We start from the raw sequence: 20,724 nt of genomic DNA, 5'->3' as shown, positions 1-20,724 counted from the left end.
AAAGTGTTTTATTGTTTATTCAGGATACTGGTTAATGGCTGTTAGTAACATGGGTGACCCAGTCTCATTATGAGAGCTCACACAATGAGAAAGTAAAACTCACTTGAGCAGGTTTTGTTGTCTGTGTTCTATAGCCTTGAATAGTATTTTAATCCTATATAAGAATATTCCTTGACATTTATGCCCTGAATCTTGCTGCTTCTCAGTGTTCATATCTCAAGTTTTCTTCTAGGTAAAGACTGTAAACAGATCTTTTAAACAAATTACTAATTTTTTAATGTACTGAAGGTTCCTTTTTCTTCAAAAATGTGCTTTAAATGTAATGTAAATGTACTCCTTAACGTAAGTATTATCATGATACTAGTACCAGTGAATGGTTACTAAATTTATGGAAATAAAGAAGCCCTAGGATTAGAGTCCTTTTGGAAGAAAGGATTGTAAGGTACAAAAAGGGATAGAGGAGAATATGAACAGCTGAATTGGCAAAATTGACTTTAAAAATGTTCTAAAATGCAATCAATCTGTAAGAATACTTCTACTGAGAGATACACCTGTGGTTGATGTATCCCAGTGTCCTGACCCTGGCAGTGAGCAGGCGTGGGAACAACATAAGAATACAGTAGGGCTTGCCTGTTATGCTCTCAGAGCCGTGGTTTGTAGTTCCAAGATTTCCTAATCCTGAGGTAATATCTTTGTGATTAATAGGCATTCATGGACTTTTTTTTCCTCCTGCGAATTTCTCTAATTGCTTTTTGAACTCATGTAAACTTTGGCATCTGCAACATCCTGTGGCAATTAGTTCCAGGGTTCAACTACACATTGTGAGAAAAAGTACTTCCTTTTGTTTGTTTCTGAGCCACCTGCCAGTTTCATTTGGTTCTCCTTAGTTCTTGCACTGTGAAAAACATTCAGTAATCTTTTTCTATTCATTTTTTTTGCCATTCGTGACTTCATAGATGTGTATGCTACCTGCACTTGATGTTCTTCTTTCTGACTTGAAAAGTTCTCATGGTCTAGTTGTTCTTTGCATGGACATTGTTTCCTAGTTTCAATCAGCCTTGCCACTCTTTTCCTCTTTCTTAGTTCCACTAAACCCTTTTTGAGGTAAAAGAGCAGACTTTGCACAAATTATTTGGAAAGTATCTATATTATGGATTTATACACTTGTGTTATGATGCTTTCCGAGTTTTATTCTGGTCTTTTTACAGTAATTTCTTGTAGTCTGTTTCCTCCTTTGCCTGTTACTGAACAGTGAGCTGATGCTGCAGTGGTCTATCTGCAACAACTCCAAGTTCTTGTGTGAAAAGTAACAGCTGTGATATTTTCCTTTTCTTGTCATGTTTTTAAACTGTAGGTACAGTTGAGATGTGTTTATTGGTTTCTTATTATGAGGATTCAGAAACAAGAGTAATTTGCTATCTGTCTCTTGTCTCTCTCATGTCTAACTGGGTACTGCAGGCTTATTCAGCAATTGGTAGGAACCTGTTTTAATGCAGTTGTTCACAACCTCCCTCACAACTCTGGGGCATTATTTTTATTGAAGTTCTTCACCAAAGTTGTCTGCCATTTGAGGAACATAGCTTTGACTTGGATAGCTTCCCCAAAACCAGGAAGAATTACATTTACTTTCCACTTGGCACCTGCATCTCGATTGTGCTCCTTGCTGAAGGACAAAATACTTTGATTTGAAATTTATATTCCACGCAACTTAGTATTTGCTTATCTACATCAGTGTCTTAAATACGCTGTGTTCTGTAAGAAGTGAAATGGGGTAGAGGGAGCTAACAGTACAATGGTAAACATCAATATTTTAAAAGGAAAATTTCACAGAAAAGCCTCTTGGCAGGACTGCCCTGTTTGTATTGCAGGCTTTAAGGCACTGCTTCGGGCTGGAGGGAAAATCTAATGGTGGCAAGTCAGTGCCTTCAAATTCCTGCAGCCTTGTTAGACACAAGTGTGTGCAGCTCTACCCAAATCTTTTTCACTTGCTCTTTTTTATTACCCTTTATTTGTACAGTACCTTTGAAAATGGATGAGTCAATATATATCCTTTAATTTTATCAGTGATCTTTTGCGGTATTTGCAAGTTTATACTGTTTTGTCCTGTATTTGCGTTTAACTTTCCAAAGTGAATGATACTAAACATTCATGCAGGCTGCCTCTGAAGTTGCTGAAGGTTTTAAATGTTAAATGTATTTTAAAATGGGGGCTTGGGTGGTTATTTATGAAATACAATTAGTCACAGCTTCCCTAGAACTGTCTTTTTAATTATGTTTTTCAGCATTTGGTAATATTTTTTTTTCTGGGAAAAAAATAATACATAGGCGAAAGAATTCAATTTCAATATAAATAATGTGTTTTCTGCTGTTTTATTTTTAACACAAATGCCAGACTAGTAATTTCAGCAGAAATACTCAGTGCAAAACTGATAGCACGTGGATAAATCTTACCTTTCTGTAGACTACTTTTTAACATGGTAGTTGTTTAAAACGTTGAGTTCCCAGTAAAACGCGTCCTAGAACTAGCTCCGTGTTTCCAGCATTTATGTGCCGCCGCGCTGAGTTTCTCCACGCGGCCGCGGCGGGTGGGGAGCTCAGGCAGCTGCGGCGCCGGTGCCGAGCGCGCGGTGGCGCTGAGCGGCCGCGGAGGGGGCGCGGGGCGGAGCGGCGGCACCGCGTGTACCGGGGCTCCCCTCCGCCTCTCGGGGGAATATGCACTTGACTGTCCTTGTCCCTCTTGTTTTCGATTCCCTCTCGGGGATTGTTTTGGTTTTTTGTATGGCGTGTAATTTATGAAGATCGTAAAGGATGGTCTTTTTTTTTCCTCAGCTGCATATTTCTGGTTAGCAACTGCGTGGAAAATACTAGTTTAGTACACTTTATTAAGAAAAAACTGTTAGGAACTGAATCCTTTAATCATTTCAGAAAGGAAGTGGATATTCCAGTGTCTTATCCTAAAGCTGTGTCATCTCTCCCTATTGCAGTAGCATCTAAAGCATGCTAGGTGGTGCACATAGATGATGAATGCTTCAGGTGAATCCAAGCTTCAGGCAGGCAGCTGGAGCTTTGCCATTCACTTCACTAGAACTGAAATCTCGCAGACCCAAAAGAAATACACATGTCCTATTTCTTCTTCTTTTACTCTTTTTGTACAGCAAAACTATGAATGTTGCAAAGCCACTGGATAAACAAAATATGGTACATACAAAGCATCTTTCCTAGGTCAGCATACTATTCATCCAATATCCTGTGTCCTCACAAGTTGGAGAAGAAAACCCAGTTCTTCACCAAATTATAAGTAAAACCATGTGCATGGGAGAGTCATTGGCAGGAGGTGGGAATGCCTGTGGAAACTTGATCCTGAAACTGCTAGCTATGGATGTGAATAGATCAGCCTCCAAGTTCATTTGTCAGTAATGTTGACACCTGTACAGGTGTCGTGGGCTAGCTGAGGCTTTATTCTGCACAAAAGCTTTTTGAAACATTTGAGGAGTAAGCCCTCACATGAAGAAAAGACAGCTTAGGGCCATTTGTTTCAATTCTGTCATACGTTTGTAAGCTATGAAATGTAATAGTTTGCAGAACTTAATTATTTTCTTGTAAAGACTAAAACATATAAAAGCTAAACAAACCAGAGTTACAGTAAAATACTTTCAAGTTTTATATCTAAAGTCATTGCTTTGAAGTCACAGCATTAAATTTTTAATTTACTTTTTCTCTTGTTGAATGTAAACCATTTGCCAACTGGGAGCATGAATGATTTAATATCATATAGGCATATAATAAACTTGCCAGTTTAATGGAGTTAGAATGCTAAGGTTGGCACTTCATATGTAAGTTGCTGACTCAGGACCTGAAGTTCCTGTGATTTGGCTAAGCTGAGTGGATTCTGTTGTGTCTGTTCTATGTAACAAACTGGTTTTAATCCAAGTGAGTCCCCTTTTTTGTTATGCATTTATGCAAAGTTGGGGATAAAGTCTGTGAAGAGTACTTTGCATGTAATTACTTGCTCCGTGGTTACATTTTTTCTTTCATTGCTGTTAGCTGCAGAACAAAAATGCTGTGTAAAAATAATCCTATACTGTGATCATTACTGTGGCCTAATTAAATTTCAGTTCCTTGAGATGACTGCCAATCGTGTTTTGATTTGACCTCTATCATTCATGACATTGTTGATTACAAGTGCTCCTTAAAATCAGGCTTTGACTTGGCTTTCTGAAGCCTTTGCTTCCCTTTGCTCTTCTATTATGAGCTTTAACTTCTTTTTAAAAGGTCACAGTGTTTCATAGGGGCAAAGCTCAGCTGTAGGGGGAAGGATCTCTCAAATAAGCAGATCATAGGTAATTTTCCCCTAGAAACTAGAGGCGGACGAAACAGCTCAAAAGGCAGTGGTTAGAAGTCCTTAAATCAGAACCAGTGTGGTTTTCAGTGTTTACAAGATACAGAAAAAAGGTATCGTTTTCAAGATATTTGAAGGTAGTGCCCAAATGTCACCCCTGCCGCCCAAAGACAGATACAGAGGAAAGAGGGAAGCATCTTAGGACATGCAAATGGCAGAGTAATTTTATTAGAATCTGAAGAATTGGGATTATTTTGTGCTCTTATTTCTTTCACAGTGCCTAAATATTGGAGTTTTAGAAGCCACTTAAGTAAAAATGCAGTTACTTCATAGTTGTAAGAAAATTCCAGAAGTGTCAGCAGTCTTGCTTTCATCTCATTCTCCTTTCACCTGGTCATAGCAGTGAGAAGCACTCACTCATCTCATCCTTAGCTGGCAGAATATTACACCAGGGGATGGTGTGGCCTTCTACCCAGACAGAAGCAGAGCTGCCATTTCCCTCTGGGAATCACCAAACAGATCTCCAACTTCTGCTAAGCATGTGCAGGGTAGCTGCTCTCTTCACAGTCCCCTGCCAGCAGCTTCCCTGAGGACATTAATATGGCCTGTATCTTATCAGAGGCTGCTTGTCATTGAGAGCACATTTATTTCTGCCCCAGTCTCAATCAGTTACAAAATGTGGGCTGTCTGTTTCTTAATGAGTTCAAGCTTGTGCTGGTGTCACCAGTGTGCTGGTGGCAGCATGACTCCTGTGCTCCCTTTGAGCTCTGTAGAGGTCCTGGTGCTCCGTGACGCAGGAAGTTGGGGACAGTGTGCTTGGAATCAGTCTGTACAGTTGTGTCTTCAGTTTCCCCTGATTTTGAACCAAAGCAATATCTCACAACAGATTTGCAAACTTCCTGTTAGAACGCAAATTAATTGTTTTTGCACGACTATCATGTTTTTAATTCCATGTAGATAATTTAAGAAATTGACCCAAGCAAGTGTGCTTTGATATGAAAGACACTAGTTAAATGTTCAAGTTCTTTTTTTTTTTTTTCTCTTGAGTTTTGGGGCAGCAGCATGAAACTAATGAATTAAAACCAGAAGAATGTGTAGGATGGTCTGTGTGTCAAAGTGCAGATAATGTAGTTCCTGCTTAGTGTCATGGCAGAAAGTGCTTTAGAAAGCTGTGTCTTCTCAGAGAGGGAAGTAATCCTCAAGGGGGAACATACATCACTTGTAGACATCCTGTGATGGAGTGATGGTTTACTTAACTTAAGAATCCCAGATGACCAAAGCCTGTCTGCTGTGATTTCTTAGTTATTGATGAAGAGTTAGGCACTGATGTCCAGGTCCTAAAACGGATCCTTACAAAGTTCACCACATTTGTCACTGACTAAAAGAAGCCTATCACTTAAAGTTGACATTGAAAAATAGTGATAAACTGCTACATGAATAATGACATGTTTAATGCCTATTAATCTTACTCTAGACCCATGTCTCTTGTACTTGAGGGTCATTGTGGTGTTGTCTGCTGAATTTATTTTTTTTCTAAAATTTTCTGAATTGTGCAAGGATCAAAACATCTGATTGGATGCTATTTTCTCTTTAGTACTGGTTGCTTATGAGGGTATGTATTAATCAAAATTTAAGTACTTACCATGGAGAGATTTACTTATCATGGAGATGTTTACTATTGGTATAAATTACAGGCTTGTAAATGGACCAATATATGCTTTTGTTCTAAAGTAGTGTGGAGCTGTGGAACGTAACATTCCCATGTCCAAAGGCTGGAGAGGTCACTGTCATGTATGTTGCACATTGTCAATTGTAGCAGACTTCACTTTGCCCATAGGAATGACAGCAAAGAAAAAATAATAGAACCATTTGTTTTTTCTTCAGGATATGGTGACTTAAGTTTCTGACTATTAAAAATTATTATTATGATCTAAAAATTCGTCTAATCACCATTTCATTTTCTGCCATGTTCTAGAGAGACTTTAACTTAAGTAGTCCTGACAGCATATTACTTCATTATCTGAGTATGCTTTTTTTTGGGTGGAGAAACAACATATATCAATTATTTTTTACATTAAAGTCTTTACAGTGTTATAGCATTAAGGTTACAGTAGCCTTTACATAAGTAGTTTATCTTCATAGCTGTGTATGTCCTTTCTGCATAAGGAAAAGCTAATCTTTTGTTACATCACTGGATGAATCATTGGGTAGTATTTCTGGTTTGCTTCTATGCTTTTCACTATTTCCACACAAAATAACGAGCATCACCACATTCTGATTCATTCTAGTTTAACAGTTTTGATTAGAAGTTCAGTCTTCCTGTATCTGTAAGTCTGATTCAAGGTCTGAGATTGTTTTATAAGGTTGCCTTGTCATTCTGGTACTAAGCTCCTTCCAGCTGTCCAGTAAGCAACACACCTAAGTTCTGTTGAAAGACTGAGTTATTAGAGCAGTTTTAATTAAAAAATCTGAGATGGAGACAGAGGACTGAAAGATGCCCAAGTCCTACCTTGATATTGCAGACCTTGTGACTCTCATAAACTTGCAACTTAATACAGGGTAATGATCACTGGTACATTAGGCTAACCTCAGTGACAGAGTAGAAATAGTTTGTGAACTCACATCCCAGTTTGGTTATACTTCGTTTCCATTCTGTAGACAAGCAGGACTGATGTGTAATATAGCTCATGGAAATGTCTGTTGTATAAAGTCAGTAGTCTACATAATTGTCCGTTTTGCTTCAGCCCAGCTGCTCAGTTCTGAAATGCTCTGTCAGAGACAGAAGGATTTCATGCTTATCAGCCTGAGGAGCCCCAGGGACTGCCCCAAGAAGCACAGCCAGCTTCTGTTCTGTTCCACCAAGGAGGGGGCAAATGTGTGGCCAAAACTGTTTTGTTAAACTGAGAGCTCTTGCCAGTGAATCTGGAGCAGCTGTAGATCAAGGCATTGATTAGTGATCTACTATTTCAACAGCACAATACACAATTCCCATTTCCGGCGCTAAAGATGATTGTTAGTAATGCTAAAATATTGTTCCAGTGCTCAGTAGCTTGCAAAAATGACTGAAGTGTTTTCAGACAAGCTGTCTTCTGCTGCTGCCTGGTTGTCTTTAGTGTGAAGTAAAGGTAATATTGTTTCCTACAGGGAGCTGGTAGCTTTGCTCAGGTGTGCAATGAAGGGCTTAATAATTAATACTTGCAACAAAGTAACTTCAGTGATGGCAGCCATGACTTGGGGGTTTTTTCTGTCTAAAATGACCTCTTAATTTTATTATGTTCCTGCATCAGGCTAAATATACAATTTGGCAGTGATCTGTTCCTATTTTAGAGGTGGATTTGCCTACAAAATGGAAAACAAAACTGTACCTTCATAGGATACTATGTTTCCTGATGTTTTCTCCTGTTATAGCCATGCAAAAGGAGATCAAACTGGATGCAAATTCAAATCTCATGATAGATTGGAACACATATAAGAAACATAACATTAAAGGACAGCTACTACAATGTAGCATCAGTTGGCATCTTCTTTCAGTCTTAAGTACTGGTAACTTATGACCGTGCCAGCTATGTTCTGCAAGCTTGCATTTTAAAGGCTGTATATTCTTAATGATTCATGGATTTACTATATGAACTACTATAAATTCCATTTAAAGTTTTCAGGATTCTGCAGTGCTTTTATTACACTAATGAGCTAATTGTTTAAGAATCATTCACATGATTCATCCTCCTGCTCAGCCTTTTTTTAAAAAAACTTGTAACTGCTGAAATTCTCTTGACAAACAATATTTATAGCAGTTTGACAGCCGGATGAAGAACAGCGTTTGTCTTTGTAACAGCTTAAAGAAAAGGCCTTTCCAGCACCCAGCCATGCAGTTACAATCTTGACCTCTTTCTTTTGCTGGGAACATACATACAGCATACAAGCAGCACCTCCCATGTGTTTTCTTGACCCTTTGACTGTCCATTCACTTCCCATCTGTTTTGCAGCCTTAAAGGAACAGAGGGGGCCCTCTACTTATAAATCTGTCTTTGCAGCTGACAAATGATGTTCTGTCTCTTTAAGGGCAGCCTGGGTGGTTTTGCCTTTTTTTTCCTCCCCCCCCCATAAAACTTTAGCTTTCCTCTCAGCCTTATCCAGAGGAAAATATGGTACGTGAACAAGAGGAAACTGGCAAAAAATGTGATAGGTAGTTTCAAAGGATTTTCTAAAATTCAGCAGGACATGACCTTGGAATGATCAGGGAATGATGGCAGTGTTTACACGAGGCATGAGTAAGCGTGTTGCTGCAGGTAACTGTGGCTGGGAAGTCTGCTTTCTGAGGCATTTTTTGGAGTGGCTGGGAGTGTGCTGTCTCACACCATTTTAACAAGAAGTAAAGCTTTTGCATGGCCCTTAGAAAATCAAGGAATGTGGCACAAAAGGCTGAACTCCAGAGAGATGATTCCCCCCTCCCCTCTTCTCCACCTGACTGTTCACAGGGGTTGTATACAACTATGGAGTTTGTGTCTTAGGTAGCCCTAAGGTAAAAATCATCTTTCAATAGAAAACTTCGGATTGACATCACTAGTTTTTAATTGTGTGTTTCTGGGCATTGTGATGGATTCTGACTGACAGGGCTTTCCTTTTTACTAGAGGAAAGATGATGCATTCACAGCACTAAATTCCAAATTTCTGCCTCTGTGGTTAACTAACCATAACATAGAAGTAGCACAGCAAGCAGTGAGAATGTTTATAGGCAAGGAAGGAATTAAGAAAGGAAGGAAGGAAGATGAAAAAAAAAAAATAGGAAGGGGAGAACTCATGTCTAAACACAATCCAGAGCAAAAGGAGTAACAACCATGGGCTTTCAAATATCAAAGCCATGTAAACATTAGTTGGAGATGGGAATCACTTTAATGTAGAACAGGAGGATTTATAATAAGGTATTAACACATTTTTTTCGTGGTCGTTTCATGCAGTAAGTGTCATCAAAGTACAAAATAAAATGGATCTCTGTCCAGAAAGATTTTAGAATTTGTTTTGTGGCTGCAGTTGAAATTTGATATCATATGTGCACATTTGTAAATGGGAAGGGAAAGCTTTTTGATTTGCTCAAAGTACTCGTGTGGTTTTATTCCTGTTCTGGCACAGGTAGACGTGAACATCTTTAAAATTCTGTGCTAAAACTATTGGTTTTATAGATGTAAATATGTATTTGAATGTCTCAAAATAAATTTAACTTCAGAACCATAAGCAAGACAGGTTTTGTGGACAAAGGCCACATCTCTTATTAAACCAGTTAACACAGCTGGAAAATACAAGAAAACCTTTTCTTGCCTCTAGGAGTGTGTTTGAAATAAATCAGTAATGTACTTTGCTTTTGTAATTTGTGTTTAATATTATTTTAGATTATTTGGCCTTACCTTCGGAGATTTGCTTGATAACTTGGTCAGCTGTTTCATTTTAGCACTGTTCATTGGTAGCTAAGCTTGCTTATGTCAGGCAGCAATCAGAAAGCAAACCCTCCTTGTAAGACTGAGTATTTCAGGGGGTTCCCTTCTGACCAGCTTATGATATTAGGAAAAGCAGACTTTTTCTGTGCCTGCGTCTTTCTGCATTCACAGTGTATCCAAATCCTCATTACAGTTCAATTAGTCTGGGTTTGAGCCTTTTAGATTTAGGATCACAGGATTAATGAAAAAAAAATGAGCGGGTAGCACTATCATTTCATATGGAGATAAGGAGAGACTGAGCATGAATGAGGATCTCAAGACATCTGAATAAAGAATTTTCCTCATTCTGTCAGTGAAGTTTTATGGGATACGGAGGGAGGATTGTGGGAATATTCATGACCAGATCAAGAGGTATAATGAGTTGATGTATGAACCAGCTTATCTTTTAGGTAAACATGGGGTAAATGGGAAATAGAATAACCATTCATGGCCCCTAGGCCTGTGAATTTTACTGTTCTAAGATGGAAACAAGGGTTTAGTTACAGTTATTCTTCATTGATTTAATTTGATTTTTAATCAGTGTTTAACAGGTGCTGGAAGAATTGCATATTTGTAACTTCAGGTCTGCATTAGAGGTACCAAAGAGCACATCATCTTTCTAGAATCCAGTGTAAGCAATATGTGTATTTAAACTTAAGCAGTACCTTGTAATAAGAGCGTAGCACTTTTGCTAAAGTCCCTTTTGTGACATGGGAGCAGTATATAAAAGAACTTGGGTAATTCAACCAGCTACAGAAGTAATTTGCTAGCAAACTGAATGCTTTTAATCTGTGGTTTACTTGTCCTTGGAAAAACACAGTATCAGAAGACATAGAGCAACAGGTCACTTTTTGTCTACCCCTAAATTTGCTTCTGCAATAAGTGGTCTGACCTGAAATCAGATGATTTGCTGTGTTTGGCATGTTGATAAACTTCCTCAAAACAGAATGTACTGTAATTTACAAGTGTGAATCACCAATAGTTTGATCTAAGTGTCAGACAAAACCCTACAAATGTGCATACCGAGCTTGTGCATTTCATAGAGGCAAGAACTTCCCTAAAGCTGGGTAACATCTGCTCCTTGAATTGTGAGAATGAATTGTTGTTCCACATACAAAGTCACATGGTGCTCATGAAACTGTAGACAGTTACCCCAGAACTGCAGACTCCTCTATTGGAATTCTATCCAAGCACTTATATTTACTAGTTTATTAAGATTAGCATTGTATAAATGCATAACTCTGCCCTCAGCCTATTTCAAAAGTAAACCAATTCAGCTGACTGCTTCTCTGCTACAGAATGGACTTGCAGGAGAGTGTTACAGGTTGCCTGGGCTCTGCTGCTGCAAAAAGCTTTACTATGGCTAAAAATACAGGGCATAGCATGAATAATTGCAGCTATTTGGCACTCATTGTAACTTTTCTTTTTTAAGAATAGCCAACATATTATTTCAAAGTATTAAATTACCTCAAGACCTCATAATTATTACAGTTAAGTAATCATTTCAATTCAGTCCAAGTATAAAAACTAATAAAGTGCTCATAGTATGCAGTCAATTTTAGTATGCCTGTTCTCTGAGCAAACACAGCTGATTCAGTATATTCTGGTGGAATACATATTTGCTATCTTGTTATTTTAATATGCCTTAATCAGAGAATTAGAATATATTTGTTGGCACAAACCTTTTTTTAAGGATGAAATAATAATTACAGGTTTTTGCTGATGCTATTAGTTTTCAGGGCCAGAATACTTCATTAGCAAGAAGTTGAGAAAGGAAAATATTTGCATTTAATACTGTTTTATCTGCCTGCTTTCACTGGGTCTAATGGCTTGATCAATACAAAGAACACACTTGGGAAAACATGTTGCAATTGGGAAGAAAAAGTGCTACAGAAAGCCACTGAAAGCACAACATGAAGAGATCTTCTGGGTCATGAGATCTAATCCCCAGTTATCACTGACAACTGCTGTTCATTTTGGAGGGCAGGGTCCAGGATTAATAATTTCCAAACCCAGAATCATTATAGAATATTTTGAGTTGGAAGAGACTGTAAAGGTCATCTTGTTCCAACCCCCCTGCCACAGTCAGGGACACCTTCCACTTGACCAGGTTGGTCAAAGCACCATCCAGCATGGTGTGGTCAAAAACTGTGTTAATGCTGTCCAAAATAGTAGAACATTATTTCAAAGGCTGATTTTGTAAACATTCATAGAGCAACAGTATTGGAAGCAGAGCGAAGTAGTTGCCTAAATAAATGCCACAGAAATACCATTTTCCTTACACTAGAGGTTTATATACTGGGATGCAGTACATATTCTTTTTTTTCTTTTAAAAAGATAGTAATGAAAACACTTTGCATGTGCTCAGGAAGGAAAAGTGATCATGGGACTACCTTTTTTTTTTCATTGACAGCTTTCAAAGATTCTGCTGAACTGAATCAGAATTTCTCTTTTTTTAACCTGGTAAAAATCAGCTACTGCTGTGTCTTAACTTCCAAGGTATAGATTTTGCCCTCACACTGACTGCAATCTTCATTTAATATCAAAATACCTTAAAAGAAAAAAATCAGCTGAAATTCAAGAAGCTTCTTTGGTGTTTCCTTTAGGACTTAGAGTGTGATTCAGCTTCACTGTACTTCTGTGTTTCTAGATAAGCACTACTGGGGAAGGGCAGGCTGAAGTGTTGAAAGTGTCAGTGGCTTACCCTTCATCACCTAGGAATTGCAAGATTAAGATAGAAGCTTGAGGTTCCTTCATACTCATGCAGGCTATTTTCCATACTTCAAATGCTAGCTCAAGTTCTCTACTTGTGTTAGAACAGGACTGCAGGAATTTGTTGAGTTATTATTATTACTATTACTCTAAAATGGATTTTGTGTTTGTTTATGGGCTTGTCATTTTGTTAGATTAAACTTTCAGTTCCTGTAGCTATGTTAGTGTTCTCTTTGGAGGTCTTTTTTTTCCACTTGTGCTTACATACCCCATTTAAAGCTGGTTGTTTTGTTTTTCTTTTTGTTTTGCTGTTACTTAGCTCAGCAAAGCAAGTTGATAACATATGGTATTGATAAAGAGAAGAAACCATTAATAAAAGGGTTTTTTAAAAATGCTCAAACCCTGTATCTCATACAAGGGAACATGTGGCTTTAATCCAATAGTATTTTTAGCTTGGAAAAAAATATTTGTCTGTGTTTATGCTCATCTAACTTATTTTTGTCTGTCCTATTGCTCTCCCCTGTTCCTTCATATTTCTGAAGTGTGTGTTTTTCATGCCTATAATCACACACAGAAGGAGCTTCAAATGAGGATGTGGTGAGAGAGAAGCAGGAAATCTCACAGGCTTTGGATTCCAACTATGTTCTAAATCTTGCTTCATAAGCAATTTAATAAATCAAAAAGGTTATATGATGACAACTGTTGTATGGAATTGAGAAAAGAGTGGAAAAATGCCTAAACCCCTGGATTTCTTGAAATCAATTTTGCCTTTTCATTCTTAGTAACTATTTGTAGTTGTGGTCAAGTTGTGTTTTGGTAGGGAAGTAAACTCCCAGATTTAGTTTTTATAAAAAATTAGATTCTGCCCACATCCATCTGGTTACTACTGAAATGCAAGAAAATAAAATGCAAGTTTTAAACATTCTTAACATTGTAGGTGCCCTTTGGAGGAGGTGTCTTGAATACTGACATATGGTTCCCTGAAATTCTCGTGGGTGAAAGGGCATGAGCTTTCAACTCTATTTAGAATGATTAGTGGTGTTTGTTACACTTAATTTGGAGAATGAGGATATTTGGTTAAAGAAGAAAGGGGCTAGTGGGCATTATTTAAAAGCTAACAACTCCCTGCATGGAACAAGTGTACAATAGTTCTGCTGTGCATGATCTGGTGGAAAATTCAGTTTTTTGAAGTATGTTTCCAGGATTCCTTCAGTAAATTTTTAAATTATAAAATTAGCAGGGTAATCATAACATATATCTGTAGTAGCTCTTCGAAGAGGATTGGGTTTCTTTTTTTCTGATGTAAAAAATGTTATAAACCTATGTAATTGCGAAACAAAATGCTTAGGGTAATATTGATGACAGCATTAATTTTTGTTTGTGTTTGCATGTTTTTGTTCTTGGGTTTTATGTGGGATTTATTTTTCTTTCTGTACCTGTCCTCAAGTACTTAATAGTAATAGGTATTTGAACAGTGATCCTTTTATTTCCACCAGAAAAAGTTCGGGAAATCCAGGAGAAACTTGAAGCCTTCATAGAAGCCCTCCATCAAGAAAAGTAGATTGTTCAAGCAGGTAATCGTGTTTAGATCATAAAGATATTGCTGCAGTTATCTCATTGTTCTGTATAAAATTATTATCCATCTCATTTAAATGCATGTTTTCATACAGACTTCATGAAAATTCTTCTTTGTTTTATTCCATTGTCTGGCTGTTGCTGCTTCTAGCTTCTAATCTGCAGAACGATACTTGCTGCTTTTATACTACAAGCAGATATTAAACTTAATAGAAAATATATTTACTGACCAGTTATTTAAGTATTGTGAATCACTGTAGGCTATTTATTACTCTCAGTTCAATATTTTTATCTGTATTAAGAGAAGAAAGCATTACTAGCTGGAATAAAAATTAACAGAACACTTTTCTATGGAAGCATTTTGGTTATTTTGTTTTTTCTTAAAGACACTGTATATTGTTAGCAAAAATGTTTGCATGCAGGTATTTTCCAAATTTCATTTCTGTTAGTTCTCAAATCCATAAACCCAAGTGCTGCATTTGTACATATTTTAAAATAATTGTCATTCTGTTTCAACAGCAACTTTACACAAGAATGCAGCCTTCTCCAGGATACCTTGCACAAAGACTGAATTGAAATGGCTTTTGTGTCCCATTCTCTTTCCTATCTTTTGGGGAGCATCCTGAAATGTTGAAGGAGAAAGAAAATAATGTCTCATGGGATTGAGAAGTTCAGTTAAAATCCACCTGCTCATTTAATTTTCGAAGCTACATGCACAGAAGAGTCTGATTTGTGTCTCAATGAGATAGCTTGGGAGCTTGCTGAAGTTGTATATTTAAGGTTTTTTTTCCTGAAAGGGAAAAAAGCTTTTTATTTTTAGTATGTGTCTTGTATGGTAGAGCTGGATCAGATTCATAAAATGATTTTATCTGTTCTCATTTTCTTGCCTGCAGATGATCCTGAGAGTTTGACATAACGTTTTAGTCTTTGTATGTACATTAAAATGCCCTTCTAAGTAATGCCACTTGTATTTGTTATGCTCTGTGTTGAAGCATTTGCTGGTCACTGTGGTACAGATTTGAAAGCACAGTATTGAGATCCTGAGAGGAAGTGGTGGATTTTGTTAAACTCTTAAACTATTGAGAGATGTCAGCCAAGCAATTCTTGTAGTTCTTTCACCTGAAAGCACAGACTGCTATTCAGTGAAACCCTAAAAGGTTTAGACTCAGGAAATAATGTCAGCAGCTGCTCCTTTTACCTGTTCTTTCCTGATATGTGTTGTTACTCTTGAATGTCAGCCGATTACATTTCATTTCTGGGATTGCACAGACTCAGATTTCCTTGTTTCCATAGGTACAGAGTAACCTGTTGGAGTATGTGTGAAATGTAAAAAGATAGAATACAATTCCAGCTTGTCCAACTTCCAAATTTAAAAAAAAAGGGAAAATGTCAGTAATTTCATTTTTACTAATAGCTACTCTAAGACCAAAATCACTTCTATAAGAATGTTGTGCACATGATCCTTCCACACCCACTTGATGTCTATCATTCAGTAAAATTAGTAAGGCACTGAAACCTGCCTTTCAGTTTTGCCATAGAAATGTTGCTTCTGATAAATTTAAGCATGATATAAGCTCTCTATCATAGGTGCCTGGTGGTTAATTACCACCACATTTCTCTGCCCACGCTTTGCCACAAAGGATCTGTATACACTTCTGAGTACTTGTGTGGAAGAAGGTGTTAGGCCTGAAACAGTTTGAGTTGCAGTTGTCTGATTATGTACATTTTAAAACTGACCTAGATTTATTTTCCCTTTTGAAAAGGCAATTGATTTTGATATGTAGAAATGAAAAGAGAGGAATCTGAATGTTTTCCAACAGATATTGTTTTGGTTACTCTCAGGGGAAACAATACAAAGTTTGGTAAGATGTTCCCCAAATGTTTGGATATAAAATATTCAGCCATGTGGACAAAAAGCTAACATAGAGATTAAAATTATGTTGAAAGGTTAAATATTTCAGGATGATCTAACTGAACGGAGTTTTTTCCATTTTGGAGATTTTCTGATTAAAATTCCTGAAAATGTGTGTTTGAGAACCGAAAAATGAAAAAATGGCTTGTGTCATCACCATTCTCTGAAGATAACTTCAGAAATGTAAGTTTGCACAGTTTTGAAAGCAGACACCTTTGTGTATAGCAAGTGAAATAAGTCTGTACTTTGTAAACAAACCAAACGAAGAAACAAACAAAAACTTTTGCATTTACCTAGACATCACTGTTTGAAACTTCTGTGTAATGTAAATGTTGCAAAATATCGCATCCAGTGGCCCAATGTTCATTTCTTTTAATGCAATGTTCCTATGGGTTTAGTTCCAACTTGTCTGTGCTGCTCATCTAAGACTTAGCATGATGTAATCCATGGAAACTAGGTATTTATTATTGAATAAAAATGTAACTGAAGGAATAATAAAATGTGGGTTTTGAACATGGTGCTATTGCACCTAACTAAGAAGTCACTTTGACCTTCTTTTTCTCATTTGTTAAGTTGTGAACAAGTATAATGATTTCAGTATATGTTAATGATATCAAGATGTCTGATTCAGAAGTGCTGTGTCAGCACCAGGTTAGTGGTGACTGTACCAAGTGTTATCTTTACTATATAAATTAATGTACCGTTTATGTAATACATTTAGACAAAGATCTTGTATGGAAAATCATTATGGTGAAAGCTTCTCTCTCTGCAAGTTGAGATAATGAAGTGATACCCAGCGTATAAATGAAGACTGTTACAGGGCATTAGTTTTAGCTGCATTTAAAATAAACATGCAGACTGGGGCAATGGGTGTGAGAGTTCAAGAGCAGTCAGCTTACAGACCTGTGAATTCAGGAATATTTTTTTTCTTTCTTTCTTTTAGATGAAGAAAAGTTTTACAAAATCAATTGGAAAAAAAACCTTATTCACTGGAAACTGTGACATTGAAGGTGCAGCAGATTTGCTCCACAAAGCTTGAATTGCAGACATGGACATGTTAGGTTCAGTGTAGAATTACAGCTCTACATTTAGTTGCTTTCATGGTTAAACTAACCGAAAATCATCTTTACAAATAAGCAACAGGTAAATTTATGCTGATTTTAATAGGACTTTATGTTAAGGTTAGGGGAAAAAAGGGTTACAGCAAGTTGTGCTTACCTTACTAGGAAGTTACTAAAAATGGATTACAGTGCTATTAGTTGGCTACTTTAAAATTGCTCCTTGCAAGGAGTATCTTACTAGATGAGTAGCTGGAGGCAGCGTAAGAAGGATGTGCTGAATATTACAACAGTTTTGAGATAGAAAACACAATTATTTGAACTGCCTAAAATTCATGTGGTATTGAAGAATATATTATTCCAAACTGGTTTGCACAAACTGGTTCATTATATTTTTCTGTATTTTGTAGGCTACCTTCAGATTCTGCATAAAGCAGTTTATTGTAAGGAGCAATGACTAATCTGTAATTTCAGTATCGTTTTGAACTTAGGGAGGGGAATCACCAAATGTAAACACTGTTGTTCCATAAATTGATGTTCTTCATTTCCAAAGTATGTTAATCACTATCATGCAGATATGCTAAGGTATTTCTGGTTTTTATGAAATGAACCATTTATGAGCCAAGGTTTAAACACTAATGGCCAAGAGGTATTCCAACACTTCTTCATGGAAAAGATACAAATGGTGTCTTTTCAAATGTCAGGAATTATTCCTTCTCAGTTGTTACTAGTAACCTCATCCTAAGTTATCAGACTATGAGAGAAATTAAAATCTTGGAAATGTTTAGAAGTGTAAAAACCAAGTGTAAAGATAGAGGGTGAATACATCAAGTGAAGTTCTTGGTTATTTCAAATGTACTGGTTTGCTCTATTTCACCCATCAAGGCCGCATTAATCTGAGTATATTTTTGAACCTAAGCTAAAGTTTTAGTGAATTTTCATGTATCTTAAATGTAGCTTAATAATTCTTAATTGTATTAACAAAGATGCAAGAGATTTCATCACTTGAGCTGTTGAAATATTGGGATCTCTAAACCTGACCCAGGACCCCTTGAGTCAGCTAGAACTCTTTGTTCTTGGTGGGGTTTGGTACTGGAGATGTCTGTGTGATGTTCTTATGTCAGGGAAGGTGTTGCCATATGAACTGTCTGTGTTCTTAAAGAGTTGCAGCGTAAGATGTTTTTTGACTGTTTGAAATGTGTTTCTGAGTCCTGAGGTGCTTTAGGGAAATCTTCCAGCAATGCTTCATTGCACAGATGGGATATACAGTGGTGAAGTTCACTCAGATACTGGGAATATCCTCACAAGAACTTAGCATTTAAGGCTATCTGAAAAAACTTACCATATCCAAGGAACCTTTTTTTTTTAAATGTCAGTTTAAAGCTCTTGGATCCTGTTCTATTTTTTAATTAGTTCAGTAATCCATCTTCCCTTGCAGTAATCTTTACAGACCATGATCAATCACTTGCTAGTTTTTGTTCAGTAAGATAAATGAAATGGATTGTAAAACCCTTGCAAGATCGGTCCTACATAGTCAGATAACTCCTAAAGCTGTAGTTTCACCAGTGCTATAAGTTCTAGATGGCTGTAATCAGAGACCTTTCACAGCATATGGCTGTGAATTTTTCAGTATAAAATACTGTATAGAAAGGATGGGAAGAGGCTGAAATGGTACAGAGATTGTAATGGTTGTTTATACCGTGATGCTGGAATGGAAAGCCCATGCATATTTCTGTGTATACAGATCTTGCTTGCATCTGCCATCACCTCAGTGCTTCAGCACATGAAAAGGTGAAATTATCCAGGCTCTTGTTCTGTAAGAAGTGCTGAAAGTCAGAGACATTATTTTAGTTTTGACTAGCAGTGATTCAGGAAGTAGTTCTGAAAGTAGTGGTGAAACAGTTCTGGAGGCAACCTCACAAACTGTTCTGGAAACATTTCTGAAATTGACTCTTAAGTTTCTTGGGATTTGCTTTAGGTGCTGTTCCAGTGCCAATTCCAGAAATATTTCCAGTCTCCAATCTGCTGAAAAGCTGTTTACTGTGCATAGCTGCAAATGCTTCTATGTTTGTGTTGCAGAACACTGATAGAAGACTTTATTTGCTGCTCTTGGGAGTCTGTAGGCTCCAAGAAGACTTACAGAGTGGTGATGGTTTCCCAGTATGACTTTAAAACAGCTTTCTGAACTATCCTTGGTAGTGACAATCAGCAAGGTGAGCTTTGTTCAGGTTTTTCACCCAAAGGACAACAACAAGCTTTTTGAAGGTTAGTCATCGTGATGCAGTAACACCTTGCCTTATACCATTCCTAATACAGGAGGAGATGTGAAGTTTGAATTAAAAGGGTATTTTATAGTAAGTTTTAGAACAGAAATAGCTTGAGTGTTACGTACTCTATAACATTTTAGAGACTTTTTCAGGAAACGCCTGGGTAAGCATTACTGGACAGGACTGACAGCTGCCACATCCTTAGAACAGCAAAGGACAAGCATGTTTGTGCTCTGTTACTACCAACTTTATGATTTGGAAGTGACATAAACTCTACCTTGGACTGAATCTGCACATTCATGTTTCATAAAGGATCGTCTCTTCCAGACTGCTGGAAAACAGTAAATTGCACAACAAAAGCCTCTTTAAATCTAGATATTATTTCACTACAGAAATCATAACTGAAGACCATTTTCACTTCTGTTTCAAGCAACTGCCCTGTCTTTGCCAGCCCCATGAAATAAGTATTAAGGTAACAGTATGGCCCCTGTACTTAGGAACATTTGAAGCAGCATTTTGCCTCATGTCCACAAGCCAATTGCCATTAGCTTTTGATGTTTAGAGATGGAACATTCATTGCAGTCTTCCTTACAATGAGTCTGTTCTGGTTCATGTGAAAATCAACATCCTTTTTTCTGTTGCTGCCTGACAGGATGCTACAATACTATTAGCATTTGCAAAGGGTTTGCTCCATCTAATAGTGCAACCCCCAGATCACAGGCTGCTCAGTTTGTGTTTCTCTATTATGTGAAAGACACAAAGAAGCTGAAGGCTGGCAAAGGCCTGTCAAATCTTGTAATGTAGCGAGCGACGCCAGAGCTTCATTCTGCTTTATATCATTCCTTGTTCCCCATCCCACCCCTTTCCTTGAATGGGCTCTGAGGTAGGTAAATGAATTCAGTGGTATGGTAGGCGGATGATTCCTTTCTGACCTTGTTCCTGTACCATTTGTTTCCAGGCTTGTTGGAGGGAAAAGGACATATCTGAACCTTTTGTTTCAAATAATTTTCTTGCAGGTTGGGGAGTTAATGCAGACCTTGTCTGAACTCACCCGAGCGGAAAGTGTTCTGGGTACAAGTCGTGACATGCTTGGTCCCTTGGTATTGCCAGATTAAAGGAGAAGGCAGTGAATTGGAATTCTTTCACATTTGGCATTGCTTAAACACCTGGACACCTTTTTTTCCCCCAGTGTGCACGTGCTTATATCCTCTGTCATGCCTTGAAACATCTGTCTTAAGAGCAGTCAAGAAGCAAACAAAGAATGACCTTTGAACAGCCCCAGTGTTACATGTTTTAGTTGGGAAGGAGGTGAGGCTGAGGCAAAAGCTGAGTACTGCATACACCAAACACCAGTGGGTTTCAAAGGAGTATTTCAGACTGGTGTCTGAAAT

General features: G+C 37.5%; 1 protein-coding gene across 4 annotated transcripts in view; it reads left to right on the top strand.

Moving 5' to 3' along the window:
* The window catches only part of OPA1 (OPA1 mitochondrial dynamin like GTPase), a 51,445-nt gene extending 34,893 nt beyond the window's left edge, over positions 1-16,552 (top strand). For all 4 annotated transcript variants that reach the window (XM_048314954.1, XM_048314952.1, XM_048314953.1 and 1 more), the window contains 2 exons: positions 14,018-14,095; positions 14,616-16,552. In XM_048314954.1, coding sequence (XP_048170911.1) covers positions 14,018-14,082 — 65 coding nt within the window. In that variant the 3' untranslated portion in view covers positions 14,083-14,095; positions 14,616-16,552. The remainder of the gene's footprint in view (positions 1-14,017; positions 14,096-14,615) is intronic.
* Positions 16,553-20,724: the final 4,172 nt, after the last annotated feature.

This window comes from Corvus hawaiiensis, chromosome 10 (genome assembly GCF_020740725.1).
Source record: "Corvus hawaiiensis isolate bCorHaw1 chromosome 10, bCorHaw1.pri.cur, whole genome shotgun sequence".
NCBI lineage: Eukaryota > Metazoa > Chordata > Aves > Passeriformes > Corvidae > Corvus > Corvus hawaiiensis.
Note: the sequence above shows the minus strand (reverse complement) of the source record. Positions and strands in the feature narration are given on the sequence as shown.